We start from the raw sequence: 24,535 nt of genomic DNA on the forward strand, positions 1-24,535 counted from the left end.
TCACGAATCAGCTACCAGACCCCAGGGAGCCAGACAGTGCCTGAGACCTGTCCCTGGTGACCACAGGGCCCACAGACCCCAGCGGACCAGCCAGGACAGGCCTCTCTTTGTAGGACAAATGAGAGCCTCACACTGCACACCTCGAGGAGGGGCAGTTCCCTCTAGGGCACTTGGGTCATGGAAGCTGTGTCCAAGCTAGACCCAGTGAGAGAGGAAGGATCCCTGTACTAGTCATCACTCAGCTTGCCTGATGTACAATCTCTGTGTCTGTGTGTATGTGTGATTCTCTTTTGGTTGTACGTGTGTGTGTGTAGGGTAGAGTGACAGAATCCTTGCTGAAAATAGCAAAGGTCTCAGCAGTTTTCAGGGTACTGAAATGTGAATAGAGGCAAAGGGGAAGGAGGGACAAGGAGGCAGGACTGAGAGGGGAGGGGACAGGGAGGTGTCCTAGGCACAGACCCCGCCCCAGCCCCATGACCCTGGGAAGTGCTCCTGTCCCAGGAGGAGGCTCAGCACAGAGGAAGGACAGCACAGCTGACAGGTCAGACCAGCTGTGCTCAGGAGCGTTCCTGGAGCTGAAGCTCTTCTGCACAGAGGACAGAGACCATGGAGCCCCTCTCAGCCTCTCCCCACAGAGGATGCATCCCCTGGCAGAGGCTCCTGCTCACAGGTGAGAGGGACGATGCCCTGGGGATTGGTGCGAGGAGGGAGCACAGACGCTGGCTGGGGTCTCCTGGGGAGGACAGTGCTATGAGAGAGACAGAGGACTTCTGTTGGAGCCTGAAGAGGGGAGAAGACACTGAAGGGGGATAAGAGGTCACAAGAGCAAAGTCACATTAAACTGTAATTGGAAAGGGGCAGGATAGTCTCAATTGCTCTGTGTTCTCCAGGTTCATCATCAATGGTCACTACATTTTGAAAATGGTAATAACGATATCAGGCTTATGCTTCAAGTAAACATAACGAGGGGCACTAACATGGCCCTTACCCACCAGTGTCAGCTACTATCTTTATGTTCATTGTACAATGAACAGCAGGACATGGAGCACTCTCGGAACACTCATTGCCTCACCCACAGGTGTACGCAGCCTGTCCCAGGCTCTGGGGCACAACAAAGGTCAGACACGTCCCTGCCCTCACGGAGCTCACGTCCTAGTGGGAAGAAGACAGACAAGCAGAGAGATCTCGAATGTGAGGCCAGCTGTGGACAAGAGCCACGGAGGGAAGAGGCAGGGAAAGGTCAGGAAGGGAAGACCCAGGGTCCCTAGAGGAGGTGTCCAGGGAAGGTCCCTCCCAAGGACGCCCCTGAGTGTGAGCAGGGATCTGAGGGCAGTGGGGGGTGAGCCGTGCAGACACCTAGGAAGAGGACTCCAAGCAGGGGCATGGCCAGTCCAGAGGCGCTGGAGTGATGGTGGTCACACTGCTGACCTTGACCCAGAGCTCACACTCACACTCAAACACTCTCACATACTCACACACACACTCACACATATACTGACACACACAGTCCAACACACCCCAAGGCTGAGGGTGAAGAGACCTGCTCAGGACTCAGGGCCCATCTTTCCATCCCAATTCCAAGGTCCCAATATGGATTGATTCTCTCTCCTCCTTCCTAGTCTCACTTTTAACCTTCTGGAACACGCCCGCCGCTGCCCAACTCTCTGTGGAATCCGTGCCGCTCAATGCTGTGGAGGGGAAGCACGTTCTTCTACTCATCCACAATGTGCTACAGGATCCTTATGGCTACAGCTGGTACAAAGGGGACAGGGTGGGCAGCAGCTACAGAATTGTATCATATATAGTAGGCACTCAAAAAAACAGCACGGGGCCTGCATACAGTGGTCGAGAGACAATTTACCCCAATGGATCCCTGCTGTTCCAGAACGTCACCCTGAATGACACAGGATACTACACCCTACAGGTTATAAATGCAAATCTTCAGAATGAAGAAGTAACTGCACTGCTCCGCGTGTACCGTGAGTGACCTCTGGGTGTTCAGTGGGGGGGGGGGCGGGTGTTCAGTTCTACTTCACCCACATGGACTTCTCAGGCCTGGACTATGCCTGCCTTCCCCTCTGCATCATGTCCCATGTTGGGGTTTGGGCACTTAGTGCAGGACACAGACGGGGGAGGCAAACGTCAAAAGATCAGAATCCTTTCCTGCGTCCAGACCCTGCAGACATTCCCTGCAGAGGAAGGACTAGTGTGACAGGCAACTCAGCAGGGGATCAGTCTCAGTTCAGCACCCTGTGCCCTTCCCATGGACATGGCCCTGACAAGGACCCTGTAGGACCTGGTCAGGGCCTGGCCTGAGGGGCCCCCTGGGATCCTCACAGAGAAGCTCAGGCCCAGGACTCCTGAGTCCAGGTAACCCTGGGGAGCCCGTGGCCAGGGCTGGGTTTTGGCCTCCTGACAGGGGGCCATAATTTACCAGCTGTCCATGGGCCATGGCTCCTGGAGCTCGTCACCAGCCAGGGCCTGACCCCACGGCCTCATCTTGGCAACCACAATGCCCAGAAAGTCACCTGAGACTCAGTGTGGATGGCACAGATGGACAGCCTCCTCAGGCCATCAGCTCACTTCCCTGGGGGACTTAAGAGACTTCAGGGAAGTCAGTGTCCCCAGAGGGAGGAACTGAGGACAGAGGACACTCCTGGAAGCTCCTGTCCACCAGGGATCAGGTCGGGAGGCTATCATGGATGCAAAACAATCGATGCTGTTTATTTGGGCAGCTCCTCTGCACGAAGCTTTAGTTAGGTCAGGTAATTGTGAATATTTTAAGGTTAATTTACAGACAAGATAAGCCAGAGTCCATTTACCAGGTACTCTACTTTACTGAGGGGAAACTGAGACACAGGGCAATACAAAACTGAATTAGGGTCACACAGAACATGACTGAAGATCAGAGTCACAAGAGGCCTGTCTGAAACCACACCCTCAACCTCCCTCAACTCCAGGGCCTTATTAGGCATCTGGAGACCCCAAAGCCAGTGGTGGGATCAGCTGCATCTGCAGCTCAGAGGGGGGATTCTGGTCTGGGGAGTGAGGAGCAAATGGAGAATTAGTCAGTTTCATTCTAGAACTAAATCACCTGCCTCAACAAGCAGAGTCAGCGTCAGGAATGCCCAGGCCTCCCCTCAGCCACACACCCCCCACACTGGACTCTAAACCAGGTGCTTCCTGCTGTGTCCATGTCACTGCCACGGAAGGTACAGGAAAGGACGTGGCTTTGTCTCTCCCCACTCACACCCTGCACCAGCACAGGGTCCAACATGCGACACTCTCAGTAGTTCTCTGATGAAGGAGGGAGGGAATGAATGAATGACCATGACCTCTTCAGAGACTGGATCCTGGATTTAGAATCCTAGAAAGTTCTGACCCTGCCTGTTCCCTGTCCCTCAGGGGCTGAGATCCAAGCTCCATCCCTGTGACACCTGCCCCTAAAGCCACCAGGAACCGGTCTTATGTGACTCTGGGGCTTCCCAGCTGTGGGGGTTTCAGGGCTCCCTGGTCCTGGGATCTCTGAAGTCCCTGGAACCCCCATGCTCACTGCCATGGCATGTCTGGCTCTTTCTGCTCCTCCGTGTCCCTCATCTTCCTCCCCCTTCATTCCAGTCAGGACTGTGCCTGCCCTGCACAGCTTCCTCCACCCTTAAGCCTTCCCCTGACACTCCCACCAACAACAGCTGCCTGTCCTGGTCCCTTCCTGCTAACATTGTGGCCAGGCCCACCTCCCAGGCAATAGTAAAGGCATGGAAATCAGTCAGAGCAGCTGCCCCTGCCAGGCTCCATCACAAGCCAATGTCCCCAGATCACCAGGGCAATGAGCTTCCACTCTGTCCCCTCCCAGGGCTCTTTCATTCCGTGAGGCCTCCAAGTAGGACAGGCTATGGAACAAGGACGGGTGACCCCTCCATCTGCTCTCTACACTCCCTCACCAGGGGTCAAAGGAGAAAGACAGGTCTGCAACCCCCAAGGCCACAGGCCCATTTCATCCACTGACTCCTGACTCCAGCCTTGTCCTGGCCTGGGGCTCACGTCCTCCATGGTTCCCGGGACCATCCCAGGTGGAGCTGGCTAAACTGGTGCTGTCTGAGGTGTGACAGCCTGCTCCACAAACACCTGTGTCCCTCATGATAACACCGTTACCAGAAGGTGGGGTCCCTCCGATGGTGAGATGCATGAGCCACAGTGTCTCGCTTAGACTCTGTCCAGTTTGGACAAAGTTGATCAAACTCTAGTTGTGTTTCCTAAGGTCAAGAGAAAGGAAGAAAGCATTTCACATGCCTTGTTGGGCTCTTCCCCATTTTGCCTAACTCTCACCAGGAATGATGGTCATGAAACTCTTTCTAAATTTATTACCATCACACATATCACTTCTCCTAATTTGGTAACATTCTTCTCTTTTTATTATTGAGACACCTCACACTTCCCTCTGACTAGTTCTGTTGTCATAACAGGGCTCATGCGTCTCTCTCTACCCAGGGAGTCACTCATTCCAAATCGACTTCAACATCTTCCTTTGAGCATAATGTGACCTGCTGGACTTCAGAGCTTGGTCTAAGACTTCATCATGCTCTCTAGAGAAATATTCCTCCCAGCAATTGGTCTTAGATCCTGAGTATTAATAATAGTATTAATAATACTTTTCAGACATGGAAGGAACTTAACTTCTCATATTCCTATCCCATCTGTCCATGAAGCCAGATTCCAGCATGTTCGTGCTCCCCCCTTTGCATGAGTCAGGTCTGTGTTTGCAAACGTCCATCTATTTCTGGAATGATTCACAGAGTCCTAATCGGCCCTCTGCACAGGGACAAGGGACATTAAGGACCAAGGACAGGGACCATGGCTCTGCTCCAAAGCCACCAGCTCCTATGTGTCCCCTCACTCTTTTCTAGATCGTTCCTTGGACTCTGCTCTACCTTTTAGGAGTCACTGGCTCATGTCAGTCACCATCAAGCAGCTGGGAAACACTGCCCCAACCTGTGGCCCCACAGCCTGACTGCTAAGCTGCTCTCCAGGCTGGCTCCTGCTCTCCCTGCCTTATTTGTGCTCAAACACCCAGTCCAAGGCTAGGCTGCCCAGTAACCTCAGGGTCTAAGACAATGGGAAGTCCCCTCAGCACCCATCTCTGGGATATCTGAGGACAGCCTCACAGAAACACACCTAGGGGGGCAAAGTGGGACTATGAAGCTAGAGGGGACCTAATGCCCGCACATTCCAGGTGAGGACCACAGGGTCAGTCAGGCAGTCAGGGAAGGACCAGGAGAAGCGCCAGGGTGGGGGTGGAGGGGCAGTCTGGCTCCAGGTCCTGTGTCTGTCCACCACCCACTGCTGCTGCTCAGGTGAGAAAGTCTGTGCATCTCCCAGACACAGAGCAGGTGGCCTCACGTTCTCTGACCCTCAGTTCATCCTGCGTCTGTCTCGTGACACACGCACCTGCCTTGGTCTTTTAATCACTCAGGTTGGCTGAGAGGTGAGAGATGCCAACCCTGATTGAGGGATGATTTTAGAGGTATTAAAGGTAGCACCCAGGGCAACCTTCTCTCTGTTATCTGCACAGCGGAGTTACCCAAACCCTCCATCACAAGCAACAGCTCCAGCCCCATGGAGGATGAGGACTCCGTAGCATTAACCTGTGAACCTGAGACTCAGGACACCACCTACCTGTGGTGGAAAGACGGCCAGAGGCTCCAAGGCAGTGACAGGCTGGTGATGTCCCTGGACAACAGGACCCTCATTTTAATCTTTATCACAAGGAATGACACAGGACCCTATCAGTGTGAAAACTGGAACCCAGTGAGTGGCAGCCGCAGTGACCCAGTCAACCTGAATGTGCTCTGTGAGTATTTTCTGTTCCTCCACAGCCCAGGCTGCAGCCCAAATTCATCCGGCCAGAGACAAGGCCATTCAGTCTCTCTGGGGTTGAAGTGCACAGACCCTTACCCCTGGAGACCCTGGCTGGCCAAGATTCTTGCCCCAGGCAAACCCGGTCAGGCCCAGCCTTGACCAAGAGTAGGAGGGAGGGGCGCTCCTGTCTTGAGATGCTCATGATCAACAACCTGTGATGAGAGAAACAGGTTAGTGTCTCAATGTCTCAGACTCAGGTTATGGTTGGCAGTTTTTGGTTTTTGTTTTTTAAGGATCTCCCTTTGTTGCCCAGGCTGAAGTTCACTGGTGGGATCCTATAGCTCACTGTAACCTTGAACTCCTGGAGTCAAGTGATCCTGCTGCCTCATTCTCCTGAGTAGCTAGGACTATAGGCACGCACAATCAAGCCCAGTTAGTTTTTTAATTTTCTGGAGAGATGGGGTCTGGCTGTGTTGCCCAGGCTGGTCTCAAACTCCTAGCCTCAGGCAATCCTCCTACCTCAGCCTCCCAAACCACTGGATTATAGGCAAGAGCCATCATACCTGTCCAGATTGTAATTTTTTAAACTCTTTGTGACATGATTCAGAGGGTCACTGTGACCCTTCTACAGACCAGGAGCTTCCCTTTTCCTCTGATGACATCACATGTGGCTTTATTCTCTTTGTCCAGATGGCCCCGACGACCCCACCATTTCCCCCCCAGACTCCTATTACCGTCAAGGGGCAAACCTCAACCTCACCTGCCATGCGGCCTCTAACCCGCCTGCACAGTATTCCTGGCTTATCAATGGGAGTCTCCAGATACCCACACAAGAGCTCTTTGTCCCCAACATCACTGTGAATAATAGCGGATCCTATGCCTGTGTTGCCCACAACTCTGCCACTGGCCTCAATAGGACCACAGTCATCAATATCACAGTTTCTGGTAAGTGAATCCCTGGAGGATTGGCATTAAGTTTTGGTATGGACTTTGTCTGGTGTTCAGAGAAGAGCCATAAAGAAATTTTCTTCCCCAGCCTGTGTCCTGGGCACAAATATGTTCCAGGTTCCCCCTCCCACCCCTAGCCCTCCCACTCCATCTCTGCAGACTATCACCTCCCCTGGCTTCTCTGATTTCACACACCTGATCTTGGGTCCAGCCTGGTGTGTGGGGAGGGGGTTCCCTCAGCCCCAGACAGCCCCATCTAGTGGGAGGGGCTTCATAGAGGTCAGAGGAGGAAAGGTAAATGGCTTCTCTGTGTCATAAACTTGTCCCTTTCTGTCACCTTTTTGTTTTTTTTTTTTACCTCCTCCATGAGCTACAAGGAAAATACCAGGCTTTGAAACAAGCTTATGCTTTTTCTCCAAATTAGAGGAGGAAACCCCCTTGGAGGAGGGATGAGCATATGAGAGTTCTGCTCCCTGCTCTGCTCCTGGCTTACCTGGTGACTGGCTCTGCTCTGACTCTATCTAGGGTATAACAGGCCATGTGGAGAAGGTGCCCGGGTGGCCTGGCCTGAATCTGGCCACACTGTGCTGCCAATCAATGCCAGAGCCTTCCCCTGGTGAAGCTGCAGGGAAATGGGAAGAGAGAGAGCCTGGGGCCAGACTCCTGAGCTGTGTCCTGGCTCCAAAGTCATCAACTTTGTGAGGCTGTGGACACAGCACATGTGACACACGACAGAGAACAGCAAGTGATACACACATGGAGAAACAGGGAGATCCACCCATGGAATCTCTGAATGGGAGAGAACGGCCAGTGCCAAAAATTTGTGTTTATAGAGAGGGCAAGAGTTCCAGCCACTATATAGTATGCGTATACACACACATACATGCACAATATAAAACATACAATATACGCCCCTATATATACATCTACATTATACATATAGTGTGTAACATACATTTTGTCATATTAATCCTTTTTCAGTGGACGGTCCAGTGGCATTAGGTACATTCACATTGTTCTGCTATCATCACCGTCATCCATTCATAGACCTCTTTTTTTCCTTCCAAACTGAATCTCTGTGCACATTGAACACCTGGGCAGAGCTGCCTCACCTCCAGGCCCTGCAGTCTGAGAACTCGACTGACCCCTAGACTTGCTCCTGATCTTCCTGTGTTATTTCCACTCAACACCCAGGCCCACTATCACCCATCTCTAGGGCATCCTTGAGAAGTGAGGCCTCAGAGAAAACACCCCCCAGCTGGGCAATGTAGACTGTGCAGCTGGAAGGGGTCAGCACCCATGTCTCAAGGTCACTCAGGCAGTCAGCAAGTCAGGGAAAGACTAGGAGAGTAGTCAGGAATCTCTGACTCCTGGTCCTGTGTCTGTCCACAACCCAAGGCTATGGTTTAATTTGGGCTTGAGAATGTCTGTGCATCTCCCAGGTGGCTTCACATTCTCTGAGCCCTGAGATCATTGTGCATCTGTCTTGTGACACGCATGCCTGCTTCAGTCTACTAAGGACTGATGTTGGCTGAGAAGTAAGACCCACTTCTGGGTAAGACCACTAACTGTGGTTGAATGATACCTTTGGAGGAATCAAGGTACCACACAGGACAACCTTCTCTCTGTTATCTGCACAGCAGAGTTACCCAAACCGTCCATCAGAACCAACAACTCCAGCCCCGTGGAGAATGAGGACTTCGTAGCATTAACCTGTGAACCAGAGACTCAGGACACTACCTATGAATGGTGGATAAATGGCCAGAGGCTCCAAGACAGTGACAGGCTAGTGATGTCCCTGGACAACAGGACCCTCATTTTACTCAATATCACAAGGAATGACACAGGACCCTATCAGTGTGCAAACAGGAACACAGTGAGTGGCAGCCGCAGTGACCCACTCACCCTGAATGTGCTCTGTGAGTATTTTCTGTTCCTCCATGGCCCAGGCAGCAGCCCAAATTCACATGGCCAGAGACCAGATCACTTAGTCTCTCTTGTGTCCAAGTATACAGACCCTCACCCCTGGACACTCAAGCTGGCCATGGCTTCCTGTCCCAGGCAAACCCAGGCCAGCCCAGCCTTGACCAAGAATAGGAGAGAGGGGCTGCTCCTGTCTTGAGATGCTCATGGTCAACAACCTGTGATGAGAGAAACAAGTTGATATCTCAAACACAGGTTATAGTTGGGAATTCTTCTTCTTCTTCTTCTTTTTTTTTCTTTAAAAGACAAGGTCTCACTCTATGACCCAGGCTGAGTGCACTGGTGGGATCATAGCTCATTGTAACCATGAACTCCTGGGCTCAAGCCATCTTCCTGCCTCATCCTCCTGAGTAGCTAGGACTATAGGCACACACAATCAAGCCCAGTTAGTTTTTAATTTTCTGGAGAGATGAGGTCTGGCTGTGTTGCCCAGGCTGGTCTCAAACTCCTAGCCTCAGGCAATCCTCCTACCTCAGCCTCCCAAACCACTGGATTATAGGCAAGAGCCACCATCCCTGTCCAGATTGTAATTTTTTAAACACTGTTGTGACATGATTCAGAGGGTCACTGTGACCCTTCTACAGACCAGGAACTTCCCCTTTCCTCTGATGACATCCCATGTGGCTTTATTCTCTTTGTCCAGATGGCCCCGACGACCCCACCATTTCCCCCCCAGACTCCTATTACCGTCAAGGGGCAAACCTCAACCTCACCTGCCATGCGGCCTCTAACCCGCCTGCACAGTATTCCTGGCTTATCAATGGGAGTCTCCAGATACCCACACAAGAGCTCTTCGTCCCCAACATCACTGTGAATAATAGCGGATCCTATGCCTGTGTCGCCCACAACTCTGCCACTGGCCGCAATAGGACCACAGTCATCAATATCACAGTTTCTGGTAAATGAATCCCTGGAGGATTGGCATTAAGTTTTGGTATGGACTATGTCTGGTGTTCAGAGAAGAGCCATAAAGAAATTTTCTTTCCCAGCCTGTGTCCTGGGCACAAATGTGTCCCAGGTTCCCCCTGAGCCCTCCCACTCTGTCTCTGCAGACTGTCTCCTCCCCTAGCTTCTCTGATTTCACACACCTGACTTTGGGTCCAGCCTGGAATGTCGAAAGGGGGTTCCCTCAGCCCCATCTAGTGGGAGGGCCTTCACAGAAGAAGGAGGAAGTTGTCCTCAAGGTCAAGTGGCTTCTTTCTTTCACTAACACATCCCCTCTGTAACTTCTTTTTGTTTATACCTACTCCATGAGCTACAAGGAACATAGGAGGTTTTGAAATAGGCTTGCATAATTTTTTCCCCAAATGAGAGGAGGAAATCCCCTTGGAGAAGGGATGAACATCTTGAAACTCTGCTCCCTGCTCTGCTCCTGGCTCGTCTGGTGACCAGCTCTGCTCTGACTGCATGTAGGGTGGGACAGGCCATGTGGAGAAGGTGTCCGGGTGGCCTGGCCTGAATCTTGCACAGCTCACTGTGGGGCCTGACAGCTGGCTGAGATCTCTGAGGAAGGAGCATGGCCCCAGGCCCCAGGCCACTCTCTCAGTTGGTCACCTTCTGTTTTTCCACAGAGCCAGTGGCACAGCCCTCCATCCAGGCCAGCAGCAGCACAGTCATGGAAGACAAGGACTCTGTGGTCCTGACCTGCCTCACAAATGACACTGGAATCTCCATCCGGTGGATCTTCAACAACCAAAGTCTGCAGGTGACAGAGAGGATGCAGCTGACCCAGGGCAACATCAGTCTCAGCATAAACCCTGTCAAGAGGGGGGATGCCGGGGAGTATCAGTGTGAGGTCTCCAACCCAGTCAGTCACTACCGAAGTGACATCTTCAGGCTGACCGTGGAACGTGAGTGACCACTTGCCCCTTCCTACATCTTCCTGGGAGGATTACTCTGCCAATGGTGTGCAAAATGGATAAAAGTTCAGGGGGCAGAATATCAATTAAGCGACCACTAGAGTAAACAGAATTGCAAAGTGGTTAAGAGCTCGGGCTGTGAATCAGATATACTTAGTTTTCTATCCTGGGTCTCACATTTATTGTGTGACTTTGCATAACATTGTGGTTTTGTTTTTCTGTTAACATTTGTGTGTGTGTGGTAAAATATACAATACATAAGACCTACATTTTAGCCATTTTCAGTGTACAGGTCAGTGGCATTAAGTACATTCACATCGTACAACCATCACCACTATCCATTTCCAGAACTTTTCATCCTACCATACTATGCCTGTGTACCCCTTAAACAATAACTACCCACTCCCCACCCCAGCCCCCAGTAACCACCATTCTACTTTCTGTCTGTATGTGTTTGATTATTCTAAGTACCTCTCATACAAGTGGAAACATACAATATTTGTCCCTTTTTGTCTGGCTTACTTCTCTTAGCATAATGTCTTCAAGGTCCATCCATGTTGTAGCACATATCAGAATTTCATTCCTTTTAATGGAATAATTAATATTCCACTGTATAGATATACCACATTTTGCTTATCCATTCATCCATATAGGAATACTTAGGTTGCTTCCTTCTTTTGCCTATTATGAATAATGCTGCTATGAATGTGGGTATATAAATATCTGTTCTAATCCCTGCTTTCAGTTCTTTTAGGTATATACCCAGAAGTGGAATTGCTGGATCAAATGGTGATTCTCTGTTTAGTTTTTTGAAGAACCACTGTGTATTTTCCACTGTGACTGTACCATTTTACATTCCCACCAGCAATGTATTCCAGTTTCCAGCAAGAATTCCAATTTCTCTACATCCTTAAAAACACTTGTTTTCTGTTTTTGTTTTGTTAGCCATCTTAATGGGTGTGAGGTGGTATATCACTGGAGTTTTGATTTGCATTTCCCTAATGATTACCAATGTTTAGCATCTTTTCATGTGTTTATGGACCATTTGTTTATCTTCTTTGGAGAAATGTCTATAAAAGTCCTTTGCTCATTTTTTCAATTGGGATGTTTAGGGGTTTTTGGTTGTTGAGTTGTAGTAGTTCTTTATATATTCTGCATTTTAATCCCTTAACAGATGTATGATTTTCAAATATTTTCTCCCATTTTATAGGTGGTCTTTTTCTTGACAATGTTCTTTAATGCATAAAAGTTTTTAATTTTCATGAAGTCAAATTTATCTATTTTTTCTTTTGTTGCCCATGCTTTTCATGTCATAGCCAAGAAATCTTTGCCGAGTCCAATGACATGAAGTTTTCACCCTATGTTTCCTTCTAAGATTTTTATAGTTTTGGCTCTACATTTAGATCTGTGATCAATTTTGAGTTAATTTTTGTATATGGTATTAGGAAAAGTTTCAACTTCATCTTTCACATGGATACCCAGTTTTCTCAACACTATTTGCTGAAAAGATGATCCTTTCCCCATTGAATGGTCTTGGCACCCTTGTCAAAAGCCATTTGGCCATATATGCAAGTGTCTATCTCTGGGCTCTCTAGTCTACTCTACTGATTTCTGTCTTATTTTATGCCAATACCACATTGTTTTGAATACCACAGCTTTGTAGTAAACTTTGAAATAAGGAAGTGTTAGCCCTTCAACTTTGTTCTTTTTTTTCAAGATTGTTTTGGCTATTCAGGGTCCCTTGAGATTCCATGTGAATTTTAGAATGGGTTTTTCTATTTCTGCAAAAAATCTCATTGGGATTTTGATGGGATTGCATTGAATCTGTAGTTCACTTTGGTTAGTGCTGCCATCTTAATTTTATATCTTCTAGTTCATGAAAATAGGACATCTTTTCCATTTATTTATGTCTTCTTTAATTTCTTTCAACAATGTTTTGTAGTTTTCAGGGTACAAGTATTTCACATTCCTCATTAAGTTGTTAATATTCCTAAGTATTTTTTTTTGGAGTTCTTATAAATAAAATTTTATTCTTAATTTCCTTTTGGATTGTTCATTGCTAGTGTACAAAAATACAACTGATTTTTGCATGTTGATTTTGTATCCTGCAACTTTGCTAAATTTGTTTATTATCTCTAACAGTGTTTTTGTGGAATCTTTAGGGTTTTCTACTTAAAAGTTCATGTCATCTGCAAACAGAGATAATTTTGCTTCTTTCCGATTTGGATGCTTTTTTTTTCTTGCCTGATTCCTCTGGCTATGACTCCCAATACTCCATTGAATAGAAGTGGCAAAAGCAGACATCCTCGTCCTGTTCTTGACCTTAAAGGAAAAGTTTTCAGTCTTTCACAATTAAGTATGATGTTAGCTGTGGGCTTTTCATATATAGCCTTTATTAGGTTGAAATTATTTACTTCTATTCTTAGTTTGAGTGTTTTTATCATGAAAGAATACTGAGTTTTGTCCAGTGCTTCTACTGATTGAATTTCATTACTGGTTATAAGTCTATTCAGATTTTCTACTTCTTTATTATTCCATCTTAGTAGATTTTGTGTTTCTAGAAATTTGTCCATTTCACTTAGTTATCCAATTTGTTGGCATACCATTATTCCTAGTACTCTAATAATCACTGTTTTTGCAGAATTGGTAGTAAAGGCTTCGCTTTCATTTCTGGTTGTAGTAATTAGAATCTTCTCTATTTCTTTCTTAGTCAATCTAGTTAAGGTTCAATTATGCTGATCTTATTTGAAGAACCAAGTTTTGGTTTCATTGATTTTCTCCATCATTTTTCTATTCTCCATTCTATTTATTTCTACTCTAATCTTTATTATTTCCTTTATCCACTATCTTTCGGTTTAATTTGTTCTTTTTCTTTATCCTTAAGTTGCAAAGTTAGGTTGATTTGATATCTTTCTTCTTTTTAAATGTGTTTACAAGTTACAAATTTCTTGTACAAGATTCTTAACTTCTCTGAGCCTCAGAATCCTCAACCAAAAATTGCAACAAGAGTACCTGCTTCATAGTATTTAAGTAGATTTTAAGTATTTAAGTAGACTTAAATAATTAAACCTTTAGCAAAATGCCACACACAGACAAAATGTTTCATAAATGTTAGCTGCTATTATTACTACTGTTATCACTAGCCTTGAAGTAAGATAGTCCTAACTAGAGTTAAATCCCAGATGCACTTCTCACCAGCCATATGACTTTGGGTAAGTTTTCTCACCACTCTATGCCACTATTTTTTACTTTTAAAATGGAAATAATGTATCCCTAACAGGGTTACTGTATAGATCAAATGAGATACATGTAAAGTGTTTAGCACAGAGCCTGGTACATAGTAAATACCCCACAATCATAGCTAATGTTAGCATTAATCCTCTGACTTGAGTTAATAGGTAAGAGCTAAGCCCCAAATGGTTGCAACATAAAAAAAGGAGAAACAGGTATAAAAGGTATTTTATGTAGTTATAAATAGATATATAGATATTCACACACACACACATATAAATATGGGAGGGAAGATGCCTTACATAAATAATCCCACTGGGACTTGATTACTGACTAAATTTTGGAGAGGGGGAGAAAAAGGAGTTAAGTGCAAAGTCTCAACCCTGATATATTCATTTTCATCCACTGAGATACAGCCATGATGGGATTACACATGCAAGATAATGTGTTGGGGAAAATGCCTGTGAGGGAGAGTGGAGCAGGAATGAGAGGAGCCTGGGAGAGCCTCAGACCACATTGCAGATCTGATGCCTGTGAGGGAGGAAGAGAAGGGCGTCTGGGGCTGCAGTACAGTTCTAAGGGAGTTTCTGCAAGGCTGATGGGGAGTCCTCGAGCCAGTCACCCATCAGAGGAAACCAGAGCCTGGCAGAATTGGGCTTGCTGGGAGCCAGTGGGAAGCCAGGTCTCTTTGCAAAGGAGGTGGTGAACTCAGAATGCACTGGCCTGGGCCTTCTGTCAGCTCAGTCCCTGCCATAGAGATCTGAGAGGCTCTCTCTCTCAGTTGGTCACCTTCTGTTTTTCCACAGAGCCAGTGGCACAGCCCTCCATCCAGGCCAGCAGCAGCACAGTCATGGAAGACAAGGACTCTGTGGTCCTGACCTGCCTCACAAATGACACTGGAATCTCCATCCGGTGGATCTTCAACAACCAAAGTCTGCAGGTGACAGAGAGGATGCAGCTGACCCAGGGCAACATCAGTCTCAGCATAAACCCTGTCAAGAGGGGGGATGCCGGGGAGTATCAGTGTGAGGTCTCCAACCCAGTCAGTCACTACCGAAGTGACATCTTCAGGCTGACCGTGGAACGTGAGTGACCACTTGCCCCTTCCTACATCTTCCTGGGAGGATTACTCTGCCAATGGTGTGCAAAATGGATAAAAGTTCAGGGGGCAGAATATCAATTAAGCGACCACTAGAGTAAACAGAATTGCAAAGTGGTTAAGAGCTCGGGCTGTGAATCAGATATACTTAGTTTTCTATCCTGGGTCTCACATTTATTGTGTGACTTTGCATAACATTGTGGTTTTGTTTTTCTGTTAACATTTGTGTGTGTGTGGTAAAATATACAATACATAAGACCTACATTTTAGCCATTTTCAGTGTACAGGTCAGTGGCATTAAGTACATTCACATCGTACAACCATCACCACTATCCATTTCCAGAACTTTTCATCCTACCATACTATGCCTGTGTACCCCTTAAACAATAACTACCCACTCCCCACCCCAGCCCCCAGTAACCACCATTCTACTTTCTGTCTGTATGTGTTTGATTATTCTAAGTACCTCTCATACAAGTGGAAACATACAATATTTGTCCCTTTTTGTCTGGCTTACTTCTCTTAGCATAATGTCTTCAAGGTCCATCCATGTTGTAGCACATATCAGAATTTCATTCCTTTTAATGGAATAATTAATATTCCACTGTATAGATATACCACATTTTGCTTATCCATTCATCCATATAGGAATACTTAGGTTGCTTCCTTCTTTTGCCTATTATGAATAATGCTGCTATGAATGTGGGTATATAAATATCTGTTCTAATCCCTGCTTTCAGTTCTTTTAGGTATATACCCAGAAGTGGAATTGCTGGATCAAATGGTGATTCTCTGTTTAGTTTTTTGAAGAACCACTGTGTATTTTCCACTGAGACTGTACCATTTTACATTCCCACCAGCAATGTATTCCAGTTTCCAGCAAGAATTCCAATTTCTCTACATCCTCAAAAACACTTGTTTTCTGTTTTTGTTTTGTTAGCCATCTTAATGGGTGTGAGGTGGTATATCACTGGAGTTTTGATTTGCATTTCCCTAATGATTACCAATGTTTAGCATCTTTTCATGTGTTTATGGACCATTTGTTTATCTTCTTTGGAGAAATGTCTATAAAAGTCCTTTGCCCATTTTTTCAATTGGGATGTTTAGGGGTTTTTGGTTGTTGAGTTGTAGTAGTTCTTTATATATTCTGCATTTTAATCCCTTAACAGATGTATGATTTTCAAATATTTTCTCCCATTTTATAGGTGGTCTTTTTCTTGACAATGTTCTTTAATGCATAAAAGTTTTTAATTTTCATGAAGTCAAATTTATCTATTTTTTCTTTTGTTGCCCATGCTTTTCATGTCATAGCCAAGAAATCTTTGCCGAGTCCAATGACATGAAGTTTTCACCCTATGTTTCCTTCTAAGATTTTTATAGTTTTGGCTCTACATTTAGATCTGTGATCAATTTTGAGTTAATTTTTGTATATGGTATTAGGAAAAGTTTCAACTTCATCTTTCACATGGATACCCAGTTTTCTCAACACTATTTGCTGAAAAGATGATCCTTTCCCCATTGAATGGTCTTGGCACCCTTGTCAAAAGCCATTTGGCCATATATGCAAGTGTCTATCTCTGGGCTCTCTAGTCTACTCTACTGATTTCTGTCTTATTTTATGCCAATACCACATTGTTTTGAATACCACAGCTTTGTAGTAAACTTTGAAATAAGGAAGTGTTAGCCCTTCAACTTTGTTCTTTTTTTTCAAGATTGTTTTGGCTATTCAGGGTCCCTTGAGATTCCATGTGAATTTTAGAATGGGTTTTTCTATTTCTGCAAAAAATCTCATTGGGATTTTGATGGGATTGCATTGAATCTGTAGTTCACTTTGGTTAGTGCTGCCATCTTAATTTTATATCTTCTAGTTCATGAAAATAGGACATCTTTTCCATTTATTTATGTCTTCTTTAATTTCTTTCAACAATGTTTTGTAGTTTTCAGGGTACAAGTATTTCACATTCCTCATTAAGTTGTTAATATTCCTAAGTATTTTTTTTTGGAGTTCTTATAAATAAAATTTTATTCTTAATTTCCTTTTGGATTGTTCATTGCTAGTGTACAAAAATACAACTGATTTTTGCATGTTGATTTTGTATCCTGCAACTTTGCTAAATTTGTTTATTATCTCTAACAGTGTTTTTGTGGAATCTTTAGGGTTTTCTACTTAAAAGTTCATGTCATCTGCAAACAGAGATAATTTTGCTTCTTTCCGATTTGGATGCTTTTTTTTTCTTGCCTGATTCCTCTGGCTATGACTCCCAATACTCCATTGAATAGAAGTGGCAAAAGCAGACATCCTCGTCCTGTTCTTGACCTTAAAGGAAAAGTTTTCAGTCTTTCACAATTAAGTATGATGTTAGCTGTGGGCTTTTCATATATAGCCTTTATTAGGTTGAAATTATTTACTTCTATTCTTAGTTTGAGTGTTTTTATCATGAAAGAATACTGAGTTTTGTCCAGTGCTTCTACTGATTGAATTTCATTACTGGTTATAAGTCTATTCAGATTTTCTACTTCTTTATTATTCCATCTTAGTAGATTTTGTGTTTCTAGAAATTTGTCCATTTCACTTAGTTATCCAATTTGTTGGCATACCATTATTCCTAGTACTCTAATAATCACTGTTTTTGCAGAATTGGTAGTAAAGGCTTCGCTTTCATTTCTGGTTGTAGTAATTAGAATCTTCTCTATTTCTTTCTTAGTCAATCTAGTTAAGGTTCAATTATGCTGATCTTATTTGAAGAACCAAGTTTTGGTTTCATTGATTTTCTCCATCATTTTTCTATTCTCCATTCTATTTATTTCTACTCTAATCTTTATTATTTCCTTTATCCACTATCTTTCGGTTTAATTTGTTCTTTTTCTTTATCCTTAAGTTGCAAAGTTAGGTTGATTTGATATCTTTCTTCTTTTTAAATGTGTTTACAAGTTACAAATTTCTTGTACAAGATTCTTAACTTCTCTGAGCCTCAGAATCCTCAACCAAAAATTGCAACAAGAGTACCTGCTTCATAGTATTTAAGTAGATTTTAAGTATTTAAGTAGACTTAAATAATTAAACCTTTAGCAAAATGCCACACACAGACAAAATGTTTCATAAATGTTAGCTGCTATTATTACTACTGTTATCACTAGCCTTGAAGTAAGATAGTCCTAACTAGAGTTAAATCCCAGATGCACTTCTCACCAGCCATATGACTTTGGGTAAGTTTTCTCACCACTCTATGCCACTATTTTTTACTTTTAAAATGGAAATAATGTATCCCTAACAGGGTTACTGTATAGATCAAATGAGATACATGTAAAGTGTTTAGCACAGAGCCTGGTACATAGTAAATACCCCACAATCATAGCTAATGTTAGCATTAATCCTCTGACTTGAGTTAATAGGTAAGAGCTAAGCCCCAAATGGTTGCAACATAAAAAAAGGAGAAACAGGTATAAAAGGTATTTTATGTAGTTATAAATAGATATATAGATATTCACACACACACACATATAAATATGGGAGGGAAGATGCCTTACATAAATAATCCCACTGGGACTTGATTACTGACTAAATTTTGGAGAGGGGGAGAAAAAGGAGTTAAGTGCAAAGTCTCAACCCTGATATATTCATTTTCATCCACTGAGATACAGCCATGATGGGATTACACATGCAAGATAATGTGTTGGGGAAAATGCCTGTGAGGGAGAGTGGAGCAGGAATGAGAGGAGCCTGGGAGAGCCTCAGACCACATTGCAGATCTGATGCCTGTGAGGGAGGAAGAGAAGGGCGTCTGGGGCTGCAGTACAGTTCTAAGGGAGTTTCTGCAAGGCTGATGGGGAGTCCTCGAGCCAGTCACCCATCAGAGGAAACCAGAGCCTGGCAGAATTGGGCTTGCTGGGAGCCAGTGGGAAGCCAGGTCTCTTTGCAAAGGAGGTGGTGAACTCAGAATGCACTGGCCTGGGCCTTCTGTCAGCTCAGTCCCTGCCATAGAGATCTGAGAGGTTCATATTCATGGCTCTGAGACACTGAGAAAAAGATGCAACCACAAAGAGGTCGAAAGTTCTAATAACATATAAAAATTGCAATGAGCCTTTCTCATATTTCAAAGCCTTCACAAATATCTGAGTGCAGAAAGCCCAAAATAGAATTGACCAAAGACTGATCACCAACCTAGAACATGGTGAGAGGAAAAACACTGCAAGGATATAGTTGGCTAATCACCTCCTAGCAACCTTCCCATACACACAAAAAATGTACTCCTTGAAGGAACAAGTAGAGATTACTTCATACTGAGAGTTATTTTCTGGGACAACCCCACTGTAAATTAATTCCACCTTCATTCCTTCTCTTTTTTTCCCATGTAGATGGTTCATCACATGGAAATTCTTTGGGCCTCTCTGCTGGAGCCACTGTTGGCATCGTGATTGGAGTCCTGGCCAGGGTGGCTTTGTTTTAACAGGCCTGGTGTATTTTCTGTATTTCAGGAAGACTGGCAGGTATGATGGCCTTTCCTCTGTTAGGTTCATCCAAGGCTAACTGCCATGCTCGGGAGAGGGTAAGAAGTGCTTCACCTGTCTCTGGGCCTACAGCTCCTCCTCCTCCGCCTGAACTCCCACTCCTCGGCACTAATTCCTGCAGGTCTCCTCTCCCCTGGTCTTCATGCTGCCTGCACCCCACCGTCTCTTGACACGGCTATTCTAATCCCCATATAGTCTAGAGGAACTGACCCAATCATGTTCCTCTGTTCCCGAGTCAAGGAAGCCAAGGTCCAAAAAGAAAACCAGATGAGAAAATGAAAGAAGCAGCAGGAGAAAGCAAGTCATGTGCTCCATTGACCACAGTAGCAGAACGAGGGAGAAACAGGATAGGAAGAGAACCTAAAAGAAAGCAAAAACAACCAAAGTCATTTCAGATGACACACACATCAAAAAAAAAAAAATGTACTCCTGGAAAACAAAATGAGAAAGCTCTTAGGGTAGAAGTAGGCACAGAAGCAGTCAATAGAGGATGGACCTAAATGTGAACATCCAGCAACCAGAAGAGTAAACCCTAGAAGGGGTCATGGTTAGTTGAAGAGGCCCTGACAGGAAAGGCAGCACCAACCATGGTTTGCACAAACATCAAGTAGCCTCAGGAAATTACCTGCTGACAGCGTCCTTCCTAACTCAGGGAGCAAAGATCCTGTGCTTGGGAATAGCAGTCACAGTGTCTGATGTTTATTTAGGGCAAGCGACCAGCATGATCTCACAGAGCACAAATCCTCAGCCTCCAACCACAGTAAGTAAAGCCACTCTCTCAGTGTGAACTGTTATGTTCCACCATGTGCCCTGCCCTAGCAAGGAATCCTAGATTACCAAATCTCCCTCCCTTATAATTTTGTATATATTTTTTTTAGACATAATCTCACTCTGTCACCCAGGCTGCAGTGCAGTGGCATCATCATAGGTCACTGCAACCTCCAACTCCTGGGCTCAAGTGATCCTCCTGCCTCAGCCTCCCAAGTAGCTGCAGCTACAGGTGTACACCACCATGCCCAGCTCCTTCTGAATTTTTACAGAAGGGATCTCCATTTCCCAATCTTGAGTTGGCACAGGTCCTCACCCTTCCTAGCCACAGGAGTCCCCTGAGACACAGCTGTGCCAAAGAGGCTCACTCCACCTAGGCCAGGCAGGCCTGAGCAAGATCCCACGTTCCCAGGAGCCATTTCCTCATCCTTACTCCTCCCCCTCCTACCTCTTTTACGGATGTGGGCATTCTCCTTGGTGAGACTTTCCTGGCTTTTGGGTGCTCTGGGTGCTGTGTGCCTCAATGCCCCTCCTTGCCACTGGAGCATGTTGCTGAGAAACACATCTGGGCAAAAAGCAAGGCCTTGTGAACCGGTAGAAATCTTCAAAAGTGGAAAGCGGCCTCCTGTGGCTCTACCCCTGCCCTCCTCTAATACTGCGCCACCACCGAGTCTGCACCACAGACTCTGAGGGAAGCGGATTCCTTCCCTGACGATGGGCCACCTCCCCGCACCTAGCCACGACCACTGCCGCCACCCGCCACCTCCTTCAGCTAGAAACTACCAGGCCTTAAGTCAGCTTTGCATTTCCACGGATTGGTAACTCTTCTTTGCTTCCCCAGGTCAGGACCACTCTGACAACTCACCTGACAAGGTAAGCACAGCACTTTCACTGGCTCATTTTCTCATGGAAATGACTGTGTAGAGAATTGGTTATTCTTGAAGACATAAATGTGAGACATTTGGGCAAAGTTCTTCAGTGCAGCAACAAAGAAGCATTGCTAATCACACCCATGAGTCCACCTCAATCATCCCCATCCTGTGTTGAATACTGGCTGTGACTCTTAGTAGCTCTGTGACTCTGGGCAAGTAACTTACCCTCTTTGACCCTCAGCTTTGCCATCTGTAAAATGGGCTTTCTGCCTACTTCAAAGAGAAGCTGAAGGAATTAAACAAGTTACCATGTGTAGAGCACCATGGCCAGAATAAGGAAGACACTAAGTCTTCAACACTCCTCTACCTTCAACCTGACTCTGCTCTTACTGTCGAAAGGATAATTTCCATTCTAATGGATCTGAGATCCTGCTTCCTTTATTTTATGAGAATTTTACAGAATTTTCTCATTTTAACCTTTCAATAGAGCACACATACATACTGAAAAGTGCTAACTCATAATTATACTTTCCTGATGTATGAACTTTCACAAGCTGAACACACCCATATAAACAGCACACAAATAAAAAAACACTACCTGACCCCCTTCCCGGCACTTCCCTCCAGACAGTAACCACTATCCTGACTTCCAGGGCTCCAGATCAGTTTTGCCTGGTTTTGCTCTTACACAAATGAGAAATGCAGCATATCCTTATCTGTGGCTTCTTTCATTCAACACTGTGTTGTGAGTTTCATCCATATTGTTATACGTATTTGTTGTTTGTTCATTCTCGTTGCTGTGTTATCATATTCCATCGCACAAACGCCACCGTAATCTAGGTCGTCTAATGATCATTCGTCAGAATGTCAGCAAGCAGAGGATGGGTAATAAGTGCCCTTCTCCAAACCTCACAGTGTCAGGTGGTGACAGGTGACAGGCCATGGTACTGAATCTCACTAGGCAAGGGGAGGCCCTGACTCATGACACTGACTTAACTGAACATTACTCGTGCTTTTCAGATCGATGAAGTTGCGTATTCTACCCTGAATGTCAAAGCCCAGAAACCAACACAACCAACTTCAGCCTCCCCATCGCCAACAGCCACAGATACGGTGTATTTAGAAGTAAAAAAGAAGTAATGCAACCTGTCCTGCTCACTGCACTGCTGATGTCTTCCAAGTCTCTCACCCTCATCTCTAGGAGATCCCATTACCCTCAGGGGTGAAGGGAAGTAGTCTCCCCCACCCTTTCTTCCCTAATAGGCACCTCCTGGCTGCCTGGTCACATCCCTCCCTCCAATGTCAATACATGAAAAGGTACATCCGGGAGTCTGGGAGTCTGTAGGGAATCCAACCTTCCTTGTCATTGAAATTTGGCAAAACCAACTTAGGACACAGTTGCCAGAACTTCCCCACCCCTCCCCCTTTCCTCTACCTGGACTTGCTTTAAATTTATCTATTTAGCACTCACTCATTCCTTTCCACCCGAGTCTTGTCCTATCAGAGTCTGACTTGAATTTGCCATAACCTTGAGGCTATGCCCTTCTCCACTGAAGTACATGTGCCGGAAAAAGCGAGAGAGAGAGAGAGAGAGAGAGAGAGAGAGAGAGAGAGAGAGAGAGAGTAAAGGCAATAATGGCCCCTCCTCTTTCTTCATAGCCTGTTGTGTCTTTAGCTCATTTCTTCCCCCCCCCCCAAAAAAAAAGCCTGTTGTGAACCCACCATACCCAGGAAAATCAAATATATAACTAATAGTGACCCTGGAAATGCTATACCTTTGTTCACTGTCAGGGTGGTCTACCTACAGGACCAGGGTTTAGGCACCTTGCTGCTTATCTAAGCCCTTTGGAAAACCTCTCTCCAGAGAACCCACTAGAATCAACTAGGAATACTATTTGCCAAGGTCCACAGGTGATTCCTGATGGAAAATGGAAAAGTGCACATATGTTTTAATATCTTTATGGCTTTATTCAAGGACGTGCTGAAAGAGGGAGGGGTTACAGCTTTGGGGAAAACAAGTCTTTAATAGACACAATCTGCTAGGAACTTGGGAAATGAATCAGAGAGATACCCTTCAGAGATTATTTAAGTTATCGTTTAAAAATGCACAATTTGAGGTATTGGGGTTTTTCTCCTTTTCTCTGCCATTTTAATTTTTGTACCTGCTTATTTATGTGAAAAGGGTTATTTTTACTTAGATTAGCTGTTAAGCTAGTCTGACTGCCTTAGGAGAAAGAAGCCATCAAAATCCCTCAGGTCTCTTGGTCAAGAGTCTCTCTAGGCTTTTTGTCAGGGGTTCCAAATAGAAAATAAGAAGAGCCTTCCTCGTTCATGACTAGAAATGGATCTAACTCAGCTTCTAGGCACCTCAGACCAGGCATCAACTACCACTCTATTCCACATCTCCACCTGTGCATCTTCTGTCTGCCCCACTCACTGTCTCAGGAATCCTTGCCTCCGCTAAGGTGTATTTGGTCCTTGAGAAGTGGGAGCACCCTACAGGGACACTATCACCCATGCTGGTGGCATTGTTTACAACTAGAAGGCTGTACTGGTGCTAATACCCTTGGGGAACAGGGCTGTGAGAGGGTTTTAGGGCTGTGAGAGGGTTTTAGGACGTGGGGGAGGGTGGTTATAACTCAGCCCTAGGCATTGTGAACAGCCTCTGAGATCTATCTTTTTTCCCGTGGGGTCCATGAATGTGTCTTACAATAAAAAGGAAGGGCAGGAGGAGAGGCAAACCTGCTTCTCACTCAGCCTTCTTCTACACAGATGGAATCTCTCTGGGGCTAAGAGAAAGGTTTTATTCAATATTACCTACTTGATCTCATGCTCTGCCTAAGAGGCCTTCTCCAAGAGAATTAGTTGGAAATTCTATGAACTCAGGTACCTCTTTCAGGGTTTTCTAATCACGACATGATTGTACATACTTTCCCTCATCCATGCTATACTGTGTTATTTAATTTTGCAGACAAAATTAAATTAAAGTGGCTAAGGCCACTTCCCAATTATTTGTAAAATCTGCTATATATTTCTAATAAAAATTATATATCAGACATCAACATGCTGTCTCATGGCTGATACTACTTTGGACAATGTCATCTTTACAGGCAGAAGAAAGAAATTGTTCTATGGGGAGTCAGAGTAAACCTCTTTCTAAGTCTACAGATATCTGATCTAGTGATCAGAGAATTACCTAAATTCACTCACACACCTGCTAACAAAGTGGGTGTATCTGGAAGCAACAGACCACGGCTCCAACCTGCCTGGAAGGAACTGCCTATCTCTCTGGGAGAGAAGATGATTTCATGAGCAAAAGATCTCCAGGCCTCTTCGATAGGGGCCAAGAACACTTCCCACACAGGTGGATCCATTGATTCAGGTGTAGCAATTCGAGGTTCTCCACAGGT

General features: G+C 45.2%; 2 protein-coding genes across 2 annotated transcripts in view; both read left to right on the plus strand.

Annotated features, from left to right (window-relative positions):
* Positions 1 to 24,535, plus strand: part of RPS19 (ribosomal protein S19) — a 224,150-nt gene that overhangs the window by 129,873 nt on the left and 69,742 nt on the right. The window lies entirely within an intron of this gene.
* On the plus strand, positions 495 to 24,187 carry CEACAM5 (CEA cell adhesion molecule 5). The gene is given in 11 exon segments (XM_075993113.1): positions 495 to 670; positions 1,620 to 1,979; positions 5,570 to 5,848; positions 6,547 to 6,801; positions 8,445 to 8,723; positions 9,431 to 9,685; positions 19,333 to 19,419; positions 19,422 to 19,464; positions 20,193 to 20,245; positions 21,095 to 21,126; positions 22,146 to 24,187. Coding segments are annotated over 11 exon segments (1,827 nt in total). The 5' UTR covers positions 495 to 606; the 3' UTR covers positions 22,266 to 24,187.

The sequence above is a fragment of the Microcebus murinus genome, chromosome 16 (genome assembly GCF_040939455.1).
Source record: "Microcebus murinus isolate Inina chromosome 16, M.murinus_Inina_mat1.0, whole genome shotgun sequence".
Lineage (NCBI taxonomy): Eukaryota > Metazoa > Chordata > Mammalia > Primates > Cheirogaleidae > Microcebus > Microcebus murinus.